This window comes from Hoplias malabaricus, chromosome 9, assembly GCF_029633855.1.
Source record: "Hoplias malabaricus isolate fHopMal1 chromosome 9, fHopMal1.hap1, whole genome shotgun sequence".
NCBI classification, from domain to species: Eukaryota; Metazoa; Chordata; class Actinopteri; order Characiformes; family Erythrinidae; genus Hoplias; species Hoplias malabaricus.
In genome coordinates, this window is record NC_089808.1 from 4339044 (window position 1) to 4360652 (window position 21609).

General features: G+C 36.7%; 2 protein-coding genes across 2 annotated transcripts; both read right to left on the reverse strand.

Moving 5' to 3' along the window:
- Nucleotides 1–722: 722 nt before the first annotated feature.
- Nucleotides 723–8401, reverse strand: LOC136707258 (alveolar macrophage chemotactic factor-like). The gene is made up of 4 exons (XM_066681226.1): nt 8276–8401; nt 7834–7957; nt 7632–7724; nt 723–5597 (listed from the first exon to the last, which is right to left on the reverse strand). Exons 1-4 carry the CDS (start codon nt 8334–8336, stop codon nt 5579–5581), a joined length of 297 nt encoding a protein of 98 aa, XP_066537323.1. The 5' UTR covers nt 8337–8401; the 3' UTR covers nt 723–5578.
- A 1076-nt stretch (nt 8402–9477) lies between these two features.
- Nucleotides 9478–13117, reverse strand: LOC136707740 (alveolar macrophage chemotactic factor-like). Its single transcript, XM_066681979.1, has 4 exons — nt 12952–13117; nt 12474–12597; nt 12284–12364; nt 9478–9908 (listed from the first exon to the last, which is right to left on the reverse strand). The coding sequence occupies exons 1-4, from the start codon at nt 13010–13012 to the stop codon at nt 9890–9892; spliced, it is 285 nt and encodes a 94-aa protein (XP_066538076.1). The 5' UTR covers nt 13013–13117; the 3' UTR covers nt 9478–9889.
- Nucleotides 13118–21609: the final 8492 nt, after the last annotated feature.

The following is a 21609-nucleotide window of genomic DNA, read 5'->3' on the forward strand; positions in this document are numbered from 1 at the left end:
TGTTAAACAATGCATGCCCTTATGTGTTTGCAAGCAAATAAGCATTGAAATTAGCAAAAATATCGAAACATTTTCAAGCTTTTAAAAATAGAACATGAACTTCTGTAAGACTTTGATACAATGGGGAGTACTTCAAACAGGTAGGAAAACTCTACAGGTTCACTTTGTAGAGAAGTCTCTCTTGGGCACTCATTCTCTTGAAAAATGACTATTTTTGTGCGTGGCTGAAGTTTAACTTTTCTGTAAGTTTTTATTCACTTCTTGAATAAATTTGGTAAATTTGGTAGCATTTTTGTTACTTTCCTGTAGTTGGCAGCCTCCCAAATTTAGAGACATTTCCACCTTAAGTAAACTGACACGGCAAAATCAGTCAATATTACCCACCTGTTGAACAGAAATAGAGTAACATCTTCACCTCTGTTTCTGCTTTTAATGGTTTGGATGTTTTTTGTTTTTGTAGTCTAAATATGCCTTTTCTTACAGAGAGAAAAAATAGAGAGAGAGAGAAATCCTAGCATACCAGACGAGACCCTTTGGTTTCTTGCTGTTTACAGATACTAGGGCTTTGCAAACACATTGTACCAGTTTTCAGCAACAGACTGAAGAGCTAACAGATGGTGAGTTTTTTTTTATTTATTTATTTTTTTAATCATGAACCATTAAGGGTTGCATTTCTGAGCATATGCAATTACTTGTGATAAATATATATATATAAAACACCTCAAAAATGAATGTCAATCTGCTTGTGTATACATGTTTTTAATCCGGAAAAAGTATTTTCAATATTTATATCAAAATGTGTGATAGAGACTGTGTCTGACCACAGTCCACTCAGAAGAGGAAGTTTGTACTTTGAAACTGCAGAGTCAAACATTGTTATTTAAACATTTACAGTAATATCATAACTCATCATAACCACTGCATTGCATAAACATTTCTGTCTGATATTGTTTGGATTTGTCTGGATTTATGTCTATATCACACAAACAACTTATACTGTGACACACTTTTTTGGAGTCCACTATTGACACATTCTGCATCTGTCTGAGTACATTGTACACTTTTTTCCCATTAACAATTAACAAACAGGCAAGAAATAATATAAGTAAAAAGGTTTTATTTCTTTTTTTTTTATTTTTTTTTGCAGAAAAACATAATTAACATAATTCACATTTAAAATTGTTAATAATCAGTGTACCATAGTAGTTTAATAGTGGGAGCATCTTGAGAGGACTGTTTAATAACATGTTTTTAGAATATATACATTTTTTGTGTAGATAAAAAGGCTTTTTACTACTGAAACATTTACTGTATACTGTGCGTTTGGAAGAAGATATTTTGATTAATTTTGTGCAAATAAACCTTAACATTATTTTAAATGGCTTTTGATAGATTTTTCTGGTTTGTGTTTTTCTGGCAATTTTATAGAAAGATCACTACTTGTGTATATTCACCAATCAGTCATAACATTAAATCACTTTTTTTTCTACAGTGTTTTATCAGCATACACGGGTGTTTAAAACTCTGAACACTGAAATCAGTGGGTGAAAGGGAAGAACACACCTGGACAGGACGCTAGTCCATCGCAGGGCTACACACACTGTATATATTTATATATATATATATACAAAAGTTTTAGGCAGTACAAATTCTGTTATAGATAGTTATTTTCAATAATTCTGCATTATTGAGTCAGTACAAAAACAATGTATATTTACTTTACCCATAATGTTACAAAAATAAAATTGTATGTCTATAAAGAAAGCAACTTATTAAAAAAAGAGGTTACATTCAATAAAAAAAACATAATGAAGGCTCCTGAGTTTTTGTAAGTAACAAACAATTTTTAAAGGACAATCTAACTATGTTAACAATTTAATGTAAACTGTGGCATATTCTCCAAGACACTCAGTAAAACTACCATCTAATTTCTTTATAAAACTGTATAAACTGTACCTAGGACTAATATTAGGATATATTAGCAAATGGTCGTCACATATAACATTGATTTTCTTTTGTTTATTAATGTTTACTGCACATTATTGTCTTTTTCTTTCAAGTTATAAAGAATTAATCCCATTATTTTTGAAGTCATCTTTACTTTCCAACATGTTTTGCATGTGCCTAAAACCTTTGCACAGTTCCGTATACAGGTGCTTGTCATAAAACTAGAATATCATGAAAAAGTTGATTTATTTCAGCAAATCCATTCATATTATACTCATTTATTACACACAGATTGATATATTTCAAGTGTTCATTTCTTTTAATTTGATGATTATAACTGAGAACTAATGAAAACCCCAAATTCAGTTTCTCAGAAAACTAGAATATTGTGAAAAGGTTCAATATTGAAGTCACCTGGTGCCACACTCTAATCAGCTAATTATGGAGTGAGATCGCTGTCTTTGATGCAAGAGCGCAAAAACAACACTAAATCGAGCAAGTCAGACTGAACGAGCGCTCAGAATCAAGAAAACCGAGTGAAAACAGCGAGAGCAGAAAATCAAGCACAGTGCTCACCTCCTGTAGCTCCACAATCTTGTTTCACTGTTTTCAGTGCACGCTCCAGTTTTTTACTGGCTTCAAAAATTTGAGCTCGCTTCTCAAAAATCTGCTCGATTCTCGGTTTTAACAGGAAATATGTCACAGATTCAAAACCCTGGTACCCGATTCCTAGTGATGGCACCCTTGAATCTGAAAATGGTTAATTACTCGAAGCTTCATGACACAGTGCACATAAATACTATCTAAACTGGAGCGCGCACTGAAAACAGTGAAACGAGAGCGTGGAGCTACAGGAAGCGAGCACAGTGCTTGATTTTCTGCTCTCGCTGTCGCTGTTTTCACTCGGTTTTCTTGATTCTGAGCGCTCGTTGAGTCTCGTTGAGTCGTTTTTGAGCTCTCACATAAAAGACAGTGATCTCACTCCATACCTAATTCACTCAAAATACTTGCAAAGTCCTTTAAATGGTATCTCAGTCTAGTTCTGTAGGCTACACAATCATGGGGAAGACTGCTGACTTGACAGTTGTCCAAAAAACCACCACTGACACCTTACACAAGCAGAGCAAGACCAGGAGAGGATTGTGAAACAAAACCCATTCAAAAATGTGGGGGAGATTCACAAAGACTGGACTGCACCTGGAGTCAGTGCTTCAAGAACCACCACCACACAGACGTATGCAAGTAATGGGTTTCAGCGTCACATTCCTTGTGTCAAGCCACTCTTAACTGCTGCTGAGTGGTCTAATGTTATGTTCTCTGATGAAAGTAAATTTTGCATTTCCTTTGGAAATCAAGGTCCCAGAGTCTGTAGAAAGAGAAGAGAGGCACAGAATCCACGTTGCTTTACTGTGTAAAGTTACCACAGTCAGTGATGTTTTGGGGTGCCATGTCATTTGCTGGTGTTGGTCCACTGTGTTTTCTGAGGTCAAAGGTCAACACAGCCGTCTACCAGGAAGTTTTAGAGTACTTCATGCTTCCTGCTGCTGACCAACATTATGGAGATACTGATTTAATTTTCCCACAGGACTTGGCACCTGCACATAGTGCCAAAGCTACCAGTACCTGGTTTAAGGACCATGGTATCCCTGTTCTTAATTGGCCAGTAAACTCACCTGACCTTAACCCCGTAGAAAATCTATGGTGTATTGTGAAGAGGAAGATGCAATGCACCAGACCTAACAATGCAGAAGACAGATAGTGAGAGAGATAGAGAGCAACCTGGGCTCTCATATAACACCTGAGCAGTGCCACAGACCAATCGACTCCATGCCACACCGCATTACTGCAGTAATTCAGGTAAAAAAGAGCCCCAACTAAGTACTGAGTGCTGTACATGCTCATACTTTTCATGTTCATACTTTTCAGTTGGCCAGCGTTTCTAAAAATCCTTTTTTTGTATTGGCCTTAAGTAATATTCTAATCTTCTGAGATACTGGATTTGGCTTTTTCATTAGTTGTCAGTTATAATCATCAAATTAAAAGAAATAAACACTTGAAATATATCAGTCTGTGTGTAATGAATGAGTATAATATACAATTTTCACTTTTTGATTGGAATTACTCAAATAAATCAAGTTTTTCATGATATTCTAATTTTATGACCACCTGTGTGTGTGTGTGTGTGTGTGTGTGTATATCAAAGAGAGAGTTTAGGGTTGTTTAGGGAGACATTGGCATGCTAGATGTCTAAGTGCTGCAGAATGGTCATGGCAGATAGTGCATATGTAACAGTATAAAGCTTGAGAGGTCTATTGGTCAAGGGCTTGGTCGGTATCCTGGTAGGTGAATGGAAAGGGGTTAGTGAGTCCAAGAATGAATGAATAAACTGGTGCATAGAAGCATTATTGGAACGAAACATCTGTGTCTGCAATTTTCTGCAGTGACTAAGGAGTAGAGTCGATTGAGTTTGGAAGACTGGCTATAGGGAACAAGTGGCACCACCTGTTGAGAGAATATGAACTGCAAAGTTAGAGGTTGGGAGCAATGCGTCCGCAAGGGGAAGAGATTGAGATTATGAAGGAAGAGGTTGTGTTGATATGGGTAGGGGGTGGGCTGATGAGTAGAGAACAAGCAAACGGTGGGAGAAAGAAGGAAGTAGGGATGGTTGTGTCTAGCTGGAGAAAGACAAAAGGAGAGGCGCAAGGCTGCATGCTGGTGGTGGAGGGCAAGGTTCAGTCTGGACTCTGGTCCAGATGGTGTGGGGGAACAGTTTATTGAACGTGTTAGCCTAAATACAACGTCTTTTTAAGGTGGCAGTGTTTTAAGTTGTCCATTTATTTGAAGTTTGTTTAATGTGGATGTTTAAATATAATGGCTGTATTTAATGTGGCAGGGGTTTTTAAGGTATCACTATATAAGGTGGTCATTTATTGAATGTAGCACATAAGGTGTAATTTCAAGGTTTCACCATTTAAGGTGGTCATTTATTTATGGTTGTGTTTTTTAAAGCTGATACACAGCAAATTCTCCAGTGTTAAATCAGCACTATTAATGTTAAAATCTACTGATAAACAATGATTAATGATCTTGGGCCTTTCAAGTCCTCTGGGCAAAATCCACCAGTAATAAGATACTTCAGGGGATTTATCTACAGCAGAAATGGCCCAGGGTCGATCCATCACTAATTCTCCATGTATGGCTCCCCAATTAACCCTTAAATCTATCTTTTTTTTTAAACACATTTTGTTTATTTGACGAACCCCTTACATTTTTATTTTTACAATTTAACGTAAACCCTTTATATTATGCTCCCATTCTGCAGATATTTCATGATTTAGTTTGTGATTTCCTGTGATAGGCGTGAGTAAAGTGTGGAAAAACCCTGAAATAATCTATATAGATAAGTGGGAAATTATTGTGATTAAATTAAATGAGGTACTTTGCATTTAAGAAATACTCAGAAAAATACAAATACAAAAGTAGATATTGTAGAAATGTATAAGTTTCACATATTGATGATAGTATTTCACATTATGAAAGAAGTTGGTAACAGATAATCAAAGACAAAACATTTTTTTTTTTTTGAAGCTTGCATCTTGAATCAAAGGTTGTTCTTTCTGTCAGACGATGTCTACTTTAACACTCCCATTCTGTAAAGGTGAAGTGAAAGATGTTTATTATATCATCATTTAATAATAATTCATAATGCATAAGACCTCAGATTATATTAGAGGAACATGTCGATATTTTATAATATAACTACAATTCCAATATTTTCTGCTGCATCTGAATCAGTGGGTTTCATGAGATTAGATTAAATATGTTGCATTGCTTTAAATTCAGCAAAATAACATATATATTAATGTATGTTTTTTTCCCCCTATGCATATTAATATATTATTGCTGTCCAGCAAAAAAGCTCAGATTAAATTCAGTTTTATATAAAAAAATTCAATTCAAAGGCAAGGTAATATAAGTTGTTACTATACTATATAAGTAAATGTTTTCTTACATGTATGTTTTATTAACTAAAATATCAAGTTATCAGTGGCAGTTGGTAAAAAAAAATTCTAAGTGGTTTTGTTTGTGACACACTGTATTTTCACAAACCATATACTATTTAACACTAGAAAGACATTAATTTTGGCCTTTTTCAAATTTTGAGATATAATAACTTTCACACAATAAACCCTCAATGTCCAAAGAGCTGTGACTTCAATTAAATTGGAGCATATTTTAGTCTAACATTGTTTTGAAATTAATATTACAAATCACAAAAGTGTTCTGAGCACATAAACCTGGAAAGACCAGTTCATTTTGACTGTTTACATTATGAGCGATCTTTTATCTCCCCAAGCCAGCTGTTTTTATTGCTCTTCCAGCACGTCAGTCATTACCTTGACAACGTGGTTACAGTTTACTTCAGAAAGAAAGTGTCCTGTAAAAATTTTGCACTGTTCAATTAGCTACAAAAGAGAGTGAATCACTTTGTGCGATTTACATGAAAGCAAAGAATTCGCAAGCAGTATCCCACTCCACCATTGAGGCATTATGCACATACAAAAAACTTTCAACTTGTTGGGTAAACCATTTTTAAATGTTATTGTATGGAAGCAAATCTGTCTCATCAGACTTTGAAATATTACCATCTTTGAATTTGTAGCACTGATTTTTTTTTGCATGAAAGTATGCATCTGAATTTTGTTGCTTTTGAATTTAGGATTTCCACCTCTGGAACTCTGAATATCTGGTATCTGAATTTTGTCTATCTAATTTGAGCAACTTCGAAATACATTGTTTGAACTTTTTAAGCTCAATTTTTTTATCTGAATTTATTAACCTTGAATATTAACATTGAAAACGTATTCTTGAAAAGTCACGAGTTCAATTCAAGAGCAATTATATTCAGATGCATACTTTCAGTGCAAAAAATTCAAAGGTGGCAATATTTATATATTTAATTAATGTATTTATACTGTAAGATATCATCAATACGCATGCAAAGATGGTCAAAATGAGGCATGCATATTTTCTCTCAGCAAAGGTTTGTACCTGTCATTATCCTGACCAAATTTCGCCCTCTGTGGCAGAAATCATTCAATCATTCATATTCAGTGCAGAGTCACAGTGGGTCCGGAGCCTACATGAAATAACTGGGCGCAAGCCAGGAACACACACCAGTTGCAGGGCTGCACACATTCACTAACACCCATGGTCACTTTTGAGTCGCCAATTCACCCACCAATGTGGTTTTAGACTGTGGGAGGTAACTGGAGCATCCAGAGGAAACCCACGTGGACACACGGAGAACACACCAACACCACACAGACTGTCACCCAGAGCAAGACTTGAGCCCACAACCCCAAGACCCTGGAGCTGTGTGACCATGACACTAACGCCCACCATACTGCCCCTGCAGAAATCAGTGCAACTTAAACATCTGTGATTACAAATAAAACGTATGAACCTATCAGCAATACTCCCCAGTGACAGTGTCTTACTTCCAGGGACTAGAGGTTCTTCTGAAACATTTCTATTTGCATGTATTCTTTGGCATATTTCTACAATATAAAGTATACATTTTCAAATCCTATTTAAGAGTAGAACATTTGAAAATTGGGGACCATTTTGTTCTTACAGCAACAATATTTCCATGTGAGGAAAGCCATAAGTGTGCAACATACTTTTTTATGGCCTCTTTAACCCAGTCGTCCTCAGGGTTGACACAGGTTTCAATCTCCTTTTTCACACTCCACTTTTCAAACTTTACAGTGGCACTGTGGGATGAAAGGCATGTCATTTTTAAAGGTCTGTGAAAACATCCCAGTTTTAAGAAGCTCTTGTGATGAGAATGTCTTCCACTGGAATCATTTGGTCTGGACTTACATTACTTGCAGTCTTTTGCAGTGAGGGCCAGGAGCAATGGTCACAAGCTTCTGAATTCTCTCAGGATGGATTGGCGTGATTTGTGTATCTATACATCGGCATTTGGGCGGTTTTATAACACCACCTACAATTTACACAAAGAGAAATTTGCTTCTGTGCACTTTAAATAAAGCTTTTAGAAGCTTTTCTTTGATTGTTGCTACAGAGAATCTTTTTAGATTACCTAAAGACACTTATTGGATGACAATGTTTTACATTCTTATATCTCAGTTTGTTAATTCTGGTGCTTTTGGACCATTTCTGTCCATCAAACTTAGTTCAAAGATTATTAAATTAATTTTTACATTTCTCTTTTTTCTTGGATGTTGCCCTAAATGTTTTCAGTGCATTGTGAAGGACCCTGAGCAGTGAAGATATACAAATGCTGCAGAAGAGGACTTACCTTCAGTCATAGGGAAGAGCAGGCCGATGAGAAGGCTGATGGCAAAAGTTGTGGAATTCATGGTGCTGGATTTTGTTAAAGACTCTTTCTGTTCTTTAGGACCGTACTGCTGCTGTGTGAGCTGGTGTGTTTCTCCATGCTCTGTTCTGCTCCTGCTTCCTTTATAAAGAGCCTAGCCGTGAAAGGGGTTGTGCAAGAGCAGCCTTCCAAGTCCAGACACTTCCAAGGAAGAATATATTTGCTTCACTACATGACCTTGGCAAATAACAAAGGTTTGGTTGGCAATGGGATGCAGAGGGAAAGCAAAGAAGAAACCCTGATCCAATAATAACAGTAACTTTCTCAAATAGTTTGGTTATTTAAACAATACAATGTGACTTCAATAATAAGAGGGCTTCTGCTTGACTGGACTGCTTTTCCCAGTCTCCCAAGGTGCATTATAAAGAGAAGAACAAGACAAAAGCTACCACAGACAATCAAGAATGGGCAAATATTCCACCTGACAAACTTAATATATATCCTCAGTTCCCAAACAGTTAAGATATACAGTTAAACGGTAAGGTGATGCAACACAGTGAAAAACATGTCTCTGGCCAAATTGATTTTTAATCATGAAGGCATGACATTTTAAATCTGATTCTGTTTACGAAATAAAATCACGTTGGTGAGTGATAACATTGGAAATTATTTTTTGTGCGTTTTGTTTAGTTAATTATATGGTTCAAGAGAATGAACAAATCAGATGCTTGTATTTTACAAAAAAGTCCCAATGTTCTGGAAACAGGTTTCATATTATTTTTAAAAATATTGGTTCTGTGAAAACTATTAAATAGTTTTTTACACTTTAATATTAACAGATTATTCATTGATTCATTCATTATCTGCAACAGCTTTTCCAGTTCAGGGTCACGGTACTAACTGATTACGTTATGTGAAAAGTGTTTGTTGTTATGTGTTTGTTCTTTGGGTAACCTGCAGTGATTCTTCTATGTAATCACTCAAAAAAAACAGAGTGGTTTTGCTTTAAGGTGAAAACGTTTTGGCCGTATTAGCATGAGCTTAAATTGTTGTAGTGGGAGTAGATGTCAAATGTGCTGCAGATGACGTTATAACAATGTACTTGTTAATAAATCCATATCTAAACCACAGAGAAGCAAATAAATAAAGTGACTGAGGTGTGGAAAAAGACATGGCACAAACAATTTGAATATTAAACTTTATAAATATTAATAAATAAAAAATGTGAATGCCTTCAAAAAGAGTGAAGCACTGAATAACAGCCCTTTGTTGAAAAGATCCTAAACTTGGGTAAGTCAGAAATAGTGCCCCATGTTTGAGTAAGCACATACATAATTGAGGGAGTTACAAACCAGTACAATGGGATGCTTCACATCTAGGAATGTAAAACAAAAAATTACAAAATTGACAGCATAAAGTGCTTTAATATAAAAAAAAATTGTAATGTGTTTCACTGGTTTCATTGGTTGGTGTATTTCACATTCTGATAGTGTTTTTCTGCTTATGAGTCCATCGAATTCAAAATTTACAAATAAAAGTCAAGTCATTTGAAGCAGGTCTCCTGAATTAAAAGTTGCTCCTTCTGGAAGAAGACGTCTACTTTACCAGTCCAATCCTGTAAAAATGAAAAGAAAGAGGTTAATTTAAATACATTTTACTTATTCATAATACAATACAGCTGGATCATATAGATTATAGTATACTAGATTAGATTAGATGAATACACTGTTATTTGTTAATCTCAATTCCATTATTCTCTGCTGCATCTCTTTGAGAGTGCTTCATGAGCATAGACTCAGCTGTACAGCAAATATATAAATGCATTTTTTTCCATTTTAAATGTTAACTTATCCTTGCTGTCCAGAAAAAAATCTCAAATCACCAAAATTCATTTTGAAAAGAAGAAAAAAGTTTTTAATTCACATTTGTTTCTACACTTTTAGAAACATACACTATTGTATTATTTATTTATGATGAATTGTGTAAATGTAACTTCAAAGATATAAAAATGGATTTAAAATCCAAAAACATTTCATTTTCTATTCCAGATAGAAATGTGATTGATTGTATGTTTTCATAATCTAATCTTATTAAAAATAATTAAAACCTGGAGTTGAAACAATATGTCAATGCAGGTCCAAGCAAATTAAACCTCTCTGTATAAGTGCAATGAAACATGGACCTGTTTGTTCTCTAAGTACTGACAGATGAAATATGGAGCTGTTTGTTCTCAAACCACTAACTGATGAAATATGGAGCTCTTTGTTCTCTAACCACTAACAGATGAAATATGGAGCTCTAGTTTCTCTAACTACTAACAGATGAAATATGTAGCTCTATATTCTCTAACTACTAACAGATGAAATATGGAGCTCTAGTTTCTCTAACTACTAACAGATGAAATATGTAGCTCTATATTCTCTAACTACTAACAGATGAAATTTGGAGCTCTATGTTCTCTAACCACTAACAGATGAAATTTGGAGCTCTATGTTCTCTAATTACTAACAGATGAAATATGGAGCTCTAGTTTCTCTAACTACTAACAGATGAAATATGGAGCTCTATGTTCTCTAACTACTAACAGATGAAATATGTAGCTCTATGTTCTCTAACTACTAACAGATGAAATATGTAGCTCTATGTTCTCTAACTACTAACAGATGAAATATGTAGCTCTATGTTCTCTAACCACTAACTGATGAAATATGGAGCTCTATGTTCTCTAACTACTAACAGATGAAATATATAGCTCTATGCTCTCTAACTACTAACAGATGAAATATGGAGCTCTATGTTCTCTAACTACTAACAGATGAAATATGTAGCTCTATGTTCTCTAACCACTAACTGATGAAATATGGAGTTCTATGTTCTCTAACTACTAACAGATGAAATATATAGCTCTATGCTCTCTAACTACTAACAGATGAAATATGGAGCTATATGTTCTCTAACTACTAACAGATGAAATATGTAGCTCTATGTTCTCTAACTACTAACAGATGAAATATGTAGCTCTATGTTCTCTAACTACTAACAGATGAAATATATAGCTCTATGTTCTCTAACTACTAACAGATGAAATATGGAGCTCTATGTTCTCAAACTACTAACAGATGAAATATATAGCTCTATGTTCTCTAACTACTAACAGATGAAATATGGAGCTCTATGTTCTCTAACTACTAACTGATTAAATATGGAGCTCTATGTTCTCTAACTACTAACAGATGAAATATGGAGCTCTATGTTCTCTAACCACTAACTGATGAAATATGGAGTTCTATGTTCTCTAACTACTAACTGATGAAATATGGAGCTCTATGTTCTATAACTACTAACTGATGAAATACGTAGCTCTATTTTCTCTAACTACTAACAGATGAAATATGTAGCTCTTTCTTCTGTAATTACTAACAGATGAAATATGTAGCTATTTGTTCTCTAACTACTAACAGATGAAACATGGAGCTCTATGTTCTCAAACTACTAACAGATGAAATATGTAGCTCTATGTTCTCTAACTACTAACAGATGAAATATGGAGTTCTATGTTCTCTAACTACTAACTGATGAAATACAGAGCTCTATGTTCTCTAACTACTAACTGATGGAATATGGAGCTGTTTGTTCTTTAACTACTAACAGATGCAATATGGAGCTTTTTGTTCTCTAACTACTAACAGATGCAATATGGAGCTGTTTGTTCTCTAACTACTAACAGATGCAATATGGAGCTTTTTGTTCTCTAACTACTAACAGATGAACCCTTCAAAACACTTCCACAGTTTTCCTGGGGGTTTATGTTTATTCTGCATAGTTATTATTGGTCTGTTTCTACTAAAATGTTGCCCCAGTGTATTGGACATATATGAAAAATATTCAAATCCCATTAAATAGTACAAAATTTGAAAAATGGAGAAGATTTAGGGCTAAAATATATAAAAAATATTATAGTGTGAGGAAAGCCAAAAGTGAGCAACATACATTTTCATGGCCTCTTTAACCCAGATGTCCTCAGGATTGAGACAGGTTTCCTTTTTCAAATTTCCAATCTGTACAGTGGCACTGTGGGATGAAGCACATGTTATTTTTAAACATCTGTAGAAATGTCCCAATTTTAAGAAGCTCTTGTGATGAGAATGTCTTCCACTGGAATCATTTGGTCTGGACTTACATTACTTGCAGTTTTTTGCAGTGAAGGCCAGGAGGAATGGTCACAAGCTTCAGAATTCTTTCAGGACGGATTGGTGTGGTTTGTGTTTTTGTACACCGGCATTTGGGCAGTTTTATAACACCACCTACAATTTACACAGAGAAAAAGAGAGAGATTTGCGTCTGTGCCCGAAAAAATCCTGTATTGGAAGAACATTTATATTCGGTTTTACTTTTACAGGTTTTTCACTGCTTAACAAGGTTCTTCCCACTCTTATAAGATCATATAAAATCATGCATTTTCTTTGAGATTCTTTGGGAGACAGGTGATTCTTTTGTTGCATTGTTCAGAAAATATTTTAAGACATTAACTAAAGTAAAGTAAAATTCCTTTATATTTGTATATCTGTTATGTCTTGGATGTTTCTCAAAACATTTTCAGTGCATTGGGAAGGACCCCGAGCAGTGAAGACATACAAATGCTGCAGAAGAGGACTTACCTTCAGTCATAGAGAAGAGCAGACAGATGAGAAGGCTGATGGCAAAAGTTGTGGAATTCATGGTGCTGGATTTTGTTAAAAACTCTTTCTGTTCTTTAGGACCGTACTGCTGCTGTGTGAGCTGGTGTGTTTCTCCATGCTCTGTTCTGCTCCGGCTTCCTTTATACAGAGTCTAGCAGTGAAACAGGTTGTGCAAGAGCAGCCTTCCAACTCTGCACGCTTCCCAGGAAGAGCTGCCCACCCCCCCAATACACACACACACACACACACACACATAAATTTGCCAAATTACACAGCTTTGGAAGGAAAAAAGAGGAAGCCTTGATCCAATAAAGAAATAAGCAATGGAATTCTTCTGAAAAACGTCAAATATGCTTGAATGAGCATGTATTTATATACAGCATGAATAGTCTCAGGAGAGCCTCTGGATTTTCTAGTGATAACAATATATCCATTCTCTTAAGAGGCATTCTTATTAGTTTTAATATATATTTTTTTAAAACCAAAGAAAATATTTTTTCCTCTTCCAAAAATGGAGGGAATTTACAGTGGAAGCCACACTCATTGGCTTTTAAAGGGAACATCTGCAATTGTGGGGAAATGCAGTTCTAAGCTCCATGCCTTTTAAGGTATGTTTGAGGCAAATTATTGGCTGTTGATTATACCTGACTGAATGAAATGGGGCTATAAATATGTGAAGAAATCGATGGATTGCAGTCTTAAATTCTAGATTTACAAAACACAGCTATATGGTCCGTGAAGATGATAAATGCTATTTGAGAATGCTATTTGAGTCCAATTTACATGGTTCAGGTGGCATTGCATATCCTGATAAGAGAGGAAAAGGAAATAAGAATCATTATAAGTAGAACATGTACAAATCTGTTTCAAGAAATAATTATATTTATGTATTGGATTCTTGCTCTTACTCAGAAACAGTAACATTCTGAATCAGGAAGATGTGGACAAATCAGTATTAAGAGTCTTGCCCCAGGTACTCATATTGGTGTAGCATGGTGTTCCTGACTAAGCTGGGAACAGAAGCCTAGTCTGTGATGTGGAAGGCAACAATGACACCACCTGCACTTTAAAAAACATGAAAGCATCACTTTAGCTGAAGCTTTTCTGTGTACTTTAACATTACCATAGCACAACTGATATAGAGACCTTGTGAAAATATGTTCTGATTTCAAATGGTGATGTTTGTAAAAGATCTATTTAATCCTTTGGGTCCATTGGGGTCAAGTAGTGATTAATCTTACAGTAGATAATAGGGGGTTATTCAATGTCGAGGGTATAGTGACAATATATATTCAAACGAGTGTCTACATATTTATCTCAAGTGGGTGTAACTGGCTTTCTCTCTGCAAAGCCTTGCAGAGCAAGAGGATTTCCTGTTCAGGCTTGAACAAACCCATGTGTCAGTGTCAGCAAAGAGAAGTCCTAAAGTAATTTAAAACCAACAAAGTGTTGGCAGTTTAATCACAAAAGCCAGCTGTATTCATTCCATGGCCATAAGCCAAACCAACAAAGCCACACACAGCATAGCACACTGTAGATACTAATATAATATGGGATTAATAATATTTGGAGTTAACGTCTGCTGGGAGAACCCAGAAATATTCATGAAAAATACACAAACTGCCAATCTCTTTTCATTACAAACATACACAAAAGGGTCACTAGATAGGAACACCTACCTTGTATCTACACTCATTGTATATGTTATCAGCTCCACTGACCCTTCAGGAGCACTTTGTAGTTCTACAGTTACAGACTGTGGCCCACCTGTTTCTCTGCATACATTCTTATCCCCATTTCACTCTGCTCTTCAATAGTCAAGAACCCCCACAGGACCACCACAGAGCAGGTATGATTTGGGAGGTGCATCATTCTGGTATGTTAGTATGCGTTGTGCTAGTTTAAGTCGTCAGTGACGATGCTGGACTGAATCCACCAGCCAAAATCATCCCGTCAACAGTGCCCTGTATCCGCTGACAGAGGAGCAGAGTACAACCAACAAAATGCACAGCAACAGATCATCTACTGTTTCTGACTTTACATTTACAAGGTGGACCCAAAAGGAAAGTGAGTCTAGTGGAAAGTGAGAGAACACAGTGTTTTAAAAATCTCCAGCAGCACGCTGTGTCTGATCCACTTGTACCAGTGGAACACACACTAACACACCACCACCACCACCACCGCTACATCAGTGTCACTGCAGCTCTGAGAATGATCCATCACCTAAATCATACCTGCTTTGTGGAGGTGGGGATCAAGGTGAAATGCCTTTGACTCTGCCTTTAACATAAAGATAACGAGCAGAAATGGTCCAAAATGACTTTCATTTGTTTCCTTAATGTTCATTCAAAATGTTTATTTTTTTCCCTTTCCATTTCAAATATACAAGGTTTTGACCTAACTTAAATGCTTCAAGACAGTACTTCAGTAATCCAAACAGCAAAAATAAGTCAATATTTCCCACCTATGGAGCAGAAATAGAGCAGTATCCTCAGTTCAGTGTTTACAGTTCTCTCAGTTGTTTAAAAACCTCCAGATGCTATTACACTGCCGTGAGAAAAGAGAAAGCCTAGCATACAGGACAGGAACATGTGTTTTTTACCCATTTACAGACACTTCTTAAAAATATTTGACTGCATGCAAAAAGACCAAAGAGCTAACATATCAGGAAGTAACATACATTTTATAAAAAGTGTTTTTTGATTAAAACGTGAACGTCATCTATATATGACACTTAATATTTCAATACCTACATTCAAAGAATGTAGTCAGGGCCACAGCTTATTTCTTGAAAACAAAGTAAGACCCAGTTTTCAGAGATTGTGCTCTGGATGTGATGAAGCGAGACATTTCAGGCTGGACTGGTAGGGTGGTGATGCAGGTAGTTTCACTGCAACACGGCTCCGGGGATTCTGTGTTTATCTCGGCATCAGGTCGCAGTCTATGAGGAGTCTACATCTAGCAGGAATCCACATTCTGCAAGTGTACAAAACCATGACTGTTTAAAGAGAGTGAAAGTGCTAGATTGATCTTCCTTCAGATTTGTTGAACATGTGGAGCCTCATTTAGTAAAAAACAAAGGAAAAAAACTGTTTAATGAAGCTTCAAAATTCATTAGTTGTTGTCATCATTTTTCATGTTTTCAAACTGATTAGTAGGCAAGGTAACATCTGTCATAACACAAACACATTTATGAATTGTCAAACAGAGCATACTATCTCTGCATTTTATTGAGTTTTTATTTAAAATTGTACATGATAGTATTTCCTCTCAGAACATTTGGTTCCAGTTTTTTTTTTTTTTTTGAAAAACTTAGCCTTTGCGGGTTCCTTGGAAGAACACACATACATACACACACACACATTTTGCCAAAAAGACTCTCTCATGCATAATTTAACAAAGAAGTCTCAGAGCTTTTGTATTTAGATGTTAAACTGAGAAAATGATACAATCATACAAAAATGATACTACAACAAAATGATTCCACAAACATATTTCCAGAAAAGTTTGGACATGTTTGGAAATTATGTGCAGATCATTTAAACCCCATGTTTAATTTAAATATTTAATATATTTTTTGAGAAGTATTTGCCCATTTTTTTTATTTAATACCAGTAACACATTCCAAAAGAGTTGAGACAGAACCCCAGGGGACATAATTCACCTCTGTCCTTAATAATCTGTGTTCCAGAGAACACCATTGTTTCTGGATGCTGTTTATATGATGTCGTTTTGCATTTGTGAATTTTAACTTGCGTTTGTGGCTGCAGCAGCAAACTCTGTCAATGGTTTATAGGATGAGTTTCTACGTCAATGGAGTGATTGTCATTTCAGGAATATGTCTGTTTATAATTCTGTGCTGTGTGAGGGCCCAACGACCACAGCCAGCTAATAATTATATTGGGCATTCTCCCTTTCATACAGAGATTTTTCAGTATTCTCTGAAACCTTTAATCGTACTACGTGCAGTAGATGATGAAATCCACAAATTTTGTGGATTTCTTCATCTACTGCACATAAATCATCCCCATTGCAACTTGTTTACCTCTATAATCACTGAATGTATTATTCAGTATGTTAGTATTTTTAAATCCAATGTCATTTTATTTCAACATTTTACTGCATCTCACTTTATTCTTCATATTTTTCTCTTACCCATCACTATTTACCACCATCATTCACACTTTTTTCTGTTTATCTCACCCCTATAACCCACACAAGTATGTTTATTGTTCACAAGACAATAACACAAAGTGCTCTGGCCAAATATTCTGAAGAAAGACAGGTCTAGGCAAGTGGTTCTAGATTTTTACAAATTCTGACAGTTTGAATCCCAAAACAAACATGAGAAAAGCTGAACCACCCAGCTGAGGTTCAACATCTGTAAATACCAGTGTTGGTGCTGAATGAGAAAAAAGATTTTGTTGAAAAAACATTGTGTCAGTGAATTTTAAGGACAATTTAAAATTTAAAATAAGGACAGTTTCCTTAAAAACCAAAGTTTTGATGAACTGCATGAAATGGCAATTCAATTTCTCAGTTTACGTTTTGTAACAGTGAGTGGATGTTATGGAGGTCGATGGAAATGCAGTCTAACAGATTATTAAAAACTGAAGGAAATCAAACAACCAAGCAAGACTGACAAAAACAAACAGCTACAAGAGATAAGACTAGAGACACAGCTAAAGAAAGGAAACCTGGAAACTATGCTTAATACATAGAACTAGACTTAAACATGAAAGAGGGACGAGAGAGAAAGCTACTAATCCAAGAAACAGGAGAAAGAGAGAACAACAACAATCAGTAAAACAACATTAAGAACTAAAATTGATACAAGCACAAGGGCCAAACAGAGCTTAGCTAGGACAGGGCTAAATGCTAACAAGCAAATACTAGAATTAATTGTCAGACTGACAAAATGAAGAAACAGTAATACAGACCAACAAGAGCAAGTAGTTGAAATGTCCACCAAAGAACACTGAAACAGGGGGCTTATATATAATGAGCTAATGGCAACCATTAGCAGGAACAGCTGGGTGTGCTTAGACAAGGGTCAAAGCTAAAGAGCAAGGAAAACCTTAGCAAAGCTAAAGAGCAAAGGAAACCAAGACAAGCAGAAAAGAAACAAAAAACAAAAGAGAAACAAAGACAAAGACAAACAAAGACAAAGACAAACAAAGAGAAACTAGGCAAACCTAGATTTGCCAGACCCCCATTAGCCATATAGCCAGTGTCAAACAGGTGTTTCTGGCATTTCAAAAACAGGAAAGCCCAAAATACATACCCTTATGATTGTAAGGTCAAATAAATGCAGAAAAGGAAAAGGAGCACAAAGTTTTGTTCATAATGTATAACACTGGTATAACATATATAACATCAGTGGTGTTTTTCTTGTTCATTTTATTTAAAAATAAATACTACATGATCTACTACCAAAGAACAAAGACTAAGAACATTTTGTCGATTTTAAGAATTACAATTACTCATTCATTCAGTGTAAGTTGTTAAAGCATGTGAGCATGTGAAGTTTAAAATGGCTGTGTGCAGCTATATGGAGTTTTATAAACACACCAATGCCACAAAATGTCTCCCCACCACAAAGACACACACTCACATGAAATAAGACAAATTCAGCAGTCCTCCTCTCTCTGTGAGATATTATACGTGTGTGAATTTCTAAGCCGTCCTGCTGAGCTTGTGAGTTGGCCAACAAACAGAGCGTGTTCCTGTCTTATTTACATTTACAGCATTTAGCAGACACTCTTATCCAGAGCGACTCACAAAAGTGCTTAGTGTTCAGACCGAATGTGTATCCTAGCTAGTACAAATAGGTTAGAATCCAAACTCCCTCTGAGCTCAGATGCTTGTCAGAACATGGGCCAGTGCTGATACCTAGAAAGAACAAAAACCAGTGCTCATGCAGTCAGTGCTCATAACTAGAAAGAAAGGAGTTAAGTGCAGATAAGTGCAAAAATATGTTTCAGTCAGCACTTAGGTTAGTGCTCACCTGAGTGGGCAACAAAGAGATGGGTCTTCAGTCTGTGTTAGAAGATCGCAAGAGAGTGTGCTGTTCGGACAGCCAGCTGAAGTTTGTTCCACCATCTGGGCACCAGGATTGAGAAGAGTCTTGATGCTAGTCCTCCATGTGACGTTAGGGATGACATGTCAAGTCGAGCTGTACTTGAAGCTCGAAGGGCTTGATGTCCAGCTCAACTATTGACCATTGCCATAAGGTAGGGAGGGGCTGGTCCGTTCTTGGCTTTGTAGGCAAACATGAGGGTTTTAAACCTGATGCAGACAGCTACAGGAAGCCACTGAAGAGAGCACAGTAATGAAGTGACCTGGGTGAGCTTTGGAAGATTGAAGACAAGCCATTTAGCTGCATTCTGGATCAGCTGAAGGGGCCTGATGGTCCGCAGAAGAAAACCAGCCAGGAGTGAGTTGCAGTAGTCAAGCTTTGAAATGACTACTGACTGGAAAAGCACCTGGGCAGCCTCCTGAGACAGAAAGAGTCTGACCGAGTCAGGTTTCTGTCTTTGTCTCCGTCCCAGTCCCTGTCACTGTGTTCGTGTCAGTTAATGGCCTGGTTCCTGTTCCTATACCCAATCCTGCCCAGTCATCTGTCCAGTCCCCTATTCAGTTTCAGTATTTGTCCAGTGTCTGATCCCCTTTTTCCACTTGGGTCATGTCTCGAATCCAGTCTCCTGTGTCTATTCTTTTTGTGTCTCATATCCAGTCTCCGTTTGTTCAATGACCTGTTGCCCACCCAATCTCCTGTTTCTGGTCCTGTTCAGTCCCCTGTCTGGTCCCATGTTTCGTCTCCTGTTAGTCCCTTCTGTCAGTCGTATATCTTGTCTCCTTTCCAGTCGAGTGTTTTGTCTCTCTTCCAGTCTCCTGTTTCTGCCAGTCTTGTCCAGAGTCCCATCTGCGTTCCAGTCCAGTGTCCAGTCTCCTGTCCTATCTTAAGTCCAGACTCCGTTTCAGTCGGTGTTTGGTCTCTTGTCTTTTGTTTTCCAGGCTCCTCTTCTTTTGCCAGCTCAGGGGGGGTCTAGGTCTATGTGCCCTGGGAGTTGTGTATTTGGGGGGTGTGGCTACTGTCACAATCTTGCCCTGTCTCATGATTTCCTGCTCTGTTTTGTGATGTCTGTTTCTCTGTGTTTGTTTTAGCGCCGCCCTCTCGTTAGTGTTTCCACCTGTGCCTCCTTTGTGGTCCTGCCCTCTCATTATCCTTCCCAGGTGTTTCTTGTCTGTGCTCCATATAGCCCTTTGTTTTCAGTGCTGCCTTGTCTGGTCCTGTGTGTTTTGTGTGTGTCTACATTGGTTCACAGCTGTTTCCTGTTTTTTCTCTTCCTAGTTCTGTTCAGTTTATTCTAGTGTTTCACCTTCCTTCACGTGTTTTAACGGTTGTTTTTTCTTTGTAATAAAAGTTAATTATTGCATGTACGCCCGCCTCCTTATCTTCCCTGCAACTGTGATACCTACGGCGTTTGCTTTTAATTTATACTTTGGTGTCTGTACTTCTCGGAATTACAAATGACACCGACAAGGAGGAAGAAGAAAGGCAAGACATGGGCGGAGACATGGACAATAGCAAACAGAGCCATGTGCCAAGTGAGCACATAGCAGGGACAACGGACACGACAGGACAAGGGCGTGACACTAGGTTTGTAGACCTGGCAATGCACTGTATGTGATTGGGCAGAGGGCAGGATCACAAGCAGGAAATGTAAGAGCAGGATCACAGTAGCTCTGCTCCAGACTTGGCACTTCTTTAAGAGAATATACTGCTTCAGCAATGCTATGAGGCAGCAGTGTTTTAGCTTTGACTGTTTCCTTAACCTACGATCACACAATGGACATTTTATGACTAAGAACAGTCAATATCTTACAGATTGCTCCTTTAAGTTGTCTCTGTGAAATATAGCTGAACTAACAGTTTCTACATGCTCATTTCAACATTAGGAGTCAATCAGTCAGTCAGTCAGTGAAAATGCCTCTTCTAGGCCGGCCCTGTAGGCGGTCTGGCAAGAAAGACAGAACAGGAGAAAAATGTGACAATTTTAATTATTCTTTTTTTTCTTATTTTTGTCTGAAAATGCAGCACTTTTAATTAAATAATTCCCTATAATTTCCCTTCTGTTGTGACATTATCTTTTTTGTCGTATGTGACAGCCCATATTGATGTGATTGCATCGAACGAAAGGAAACATTCATTGTTTTTTGACTTTCATTTTTTTTTTTTAAAAAAAGGGGATGCTTTAAGCAATGGACTAAAAGAGAGAAAAGCGTAAGGACTTGTAAGGTGTATGCGTCAATGAGAAGTTGGCGAGTATCCAATGAAGTTGGATCAATTGGTGTCCAATGAAGAGCGACAGGTGGCAGAATAAGAAGTGAGCGGGGCCAAAGAAAAGTGACTTTAAACTGAAAAGAAGGGTTTTGTAGTTCTACTTAAAGAGTTGCTAGGGACTGACTGTATTGTGGAAAAAGGGATAAATGAGTTTCCTATGTTCATAATTGTGTTTGCAATGTTTAATAAGTTGAGCACAGCATTTAAGAAAGTAAAGCAATAGATTGTTATTGATTCTTTTGTATGGAATACTGACCATGTATTCTTTTGTATGGAATACTGACTGTGTA

Coding starts and splice junctions, on each gene's coding strand:
- LOC136707258 (XM_066681226.1), bottom strand. CDS start 8,336: ATGAATTCCACAACTTTTGCCATCAGCCTTCTCATCGGCCTGCTCTTC. Junction 7,958..8,275: donor GCTCTTCCCTATGACTGAAG/GTAAGTCCTCTT, acceptor TGTAAATTGTAG/GTGGTGTTATAAAACCGCCC. Junction 7,725..7,833: donor TGCAAAAGACTGCAAGTAAT/GTAAGTCCAGAC, acceptor TTCATCCCACAG/TGCCACTGTAAAGTTTGAAA.
- LOC136707740 (XM_066681979.1), bottom strand. CDS start 13,012: ATGAATTCCACAACTTTTGCCATCAGCCTTCTCATCTGTCTGCTCTTC. Junction 12,598..12,951: donor GCTCTTCTCTATGACTGAAG/GTAAGTCCTCTT, acceptor TGTAAATTGTAG/GTGGTGTTATAAAACTGCCC. Junction 12,365..12,473: donor TGCAAAAAACTGCAAGTAAT/GTAAGTCCAGAC, acceptor TTCATCCCACAG/TGCCACTGTACAGATTGGAA.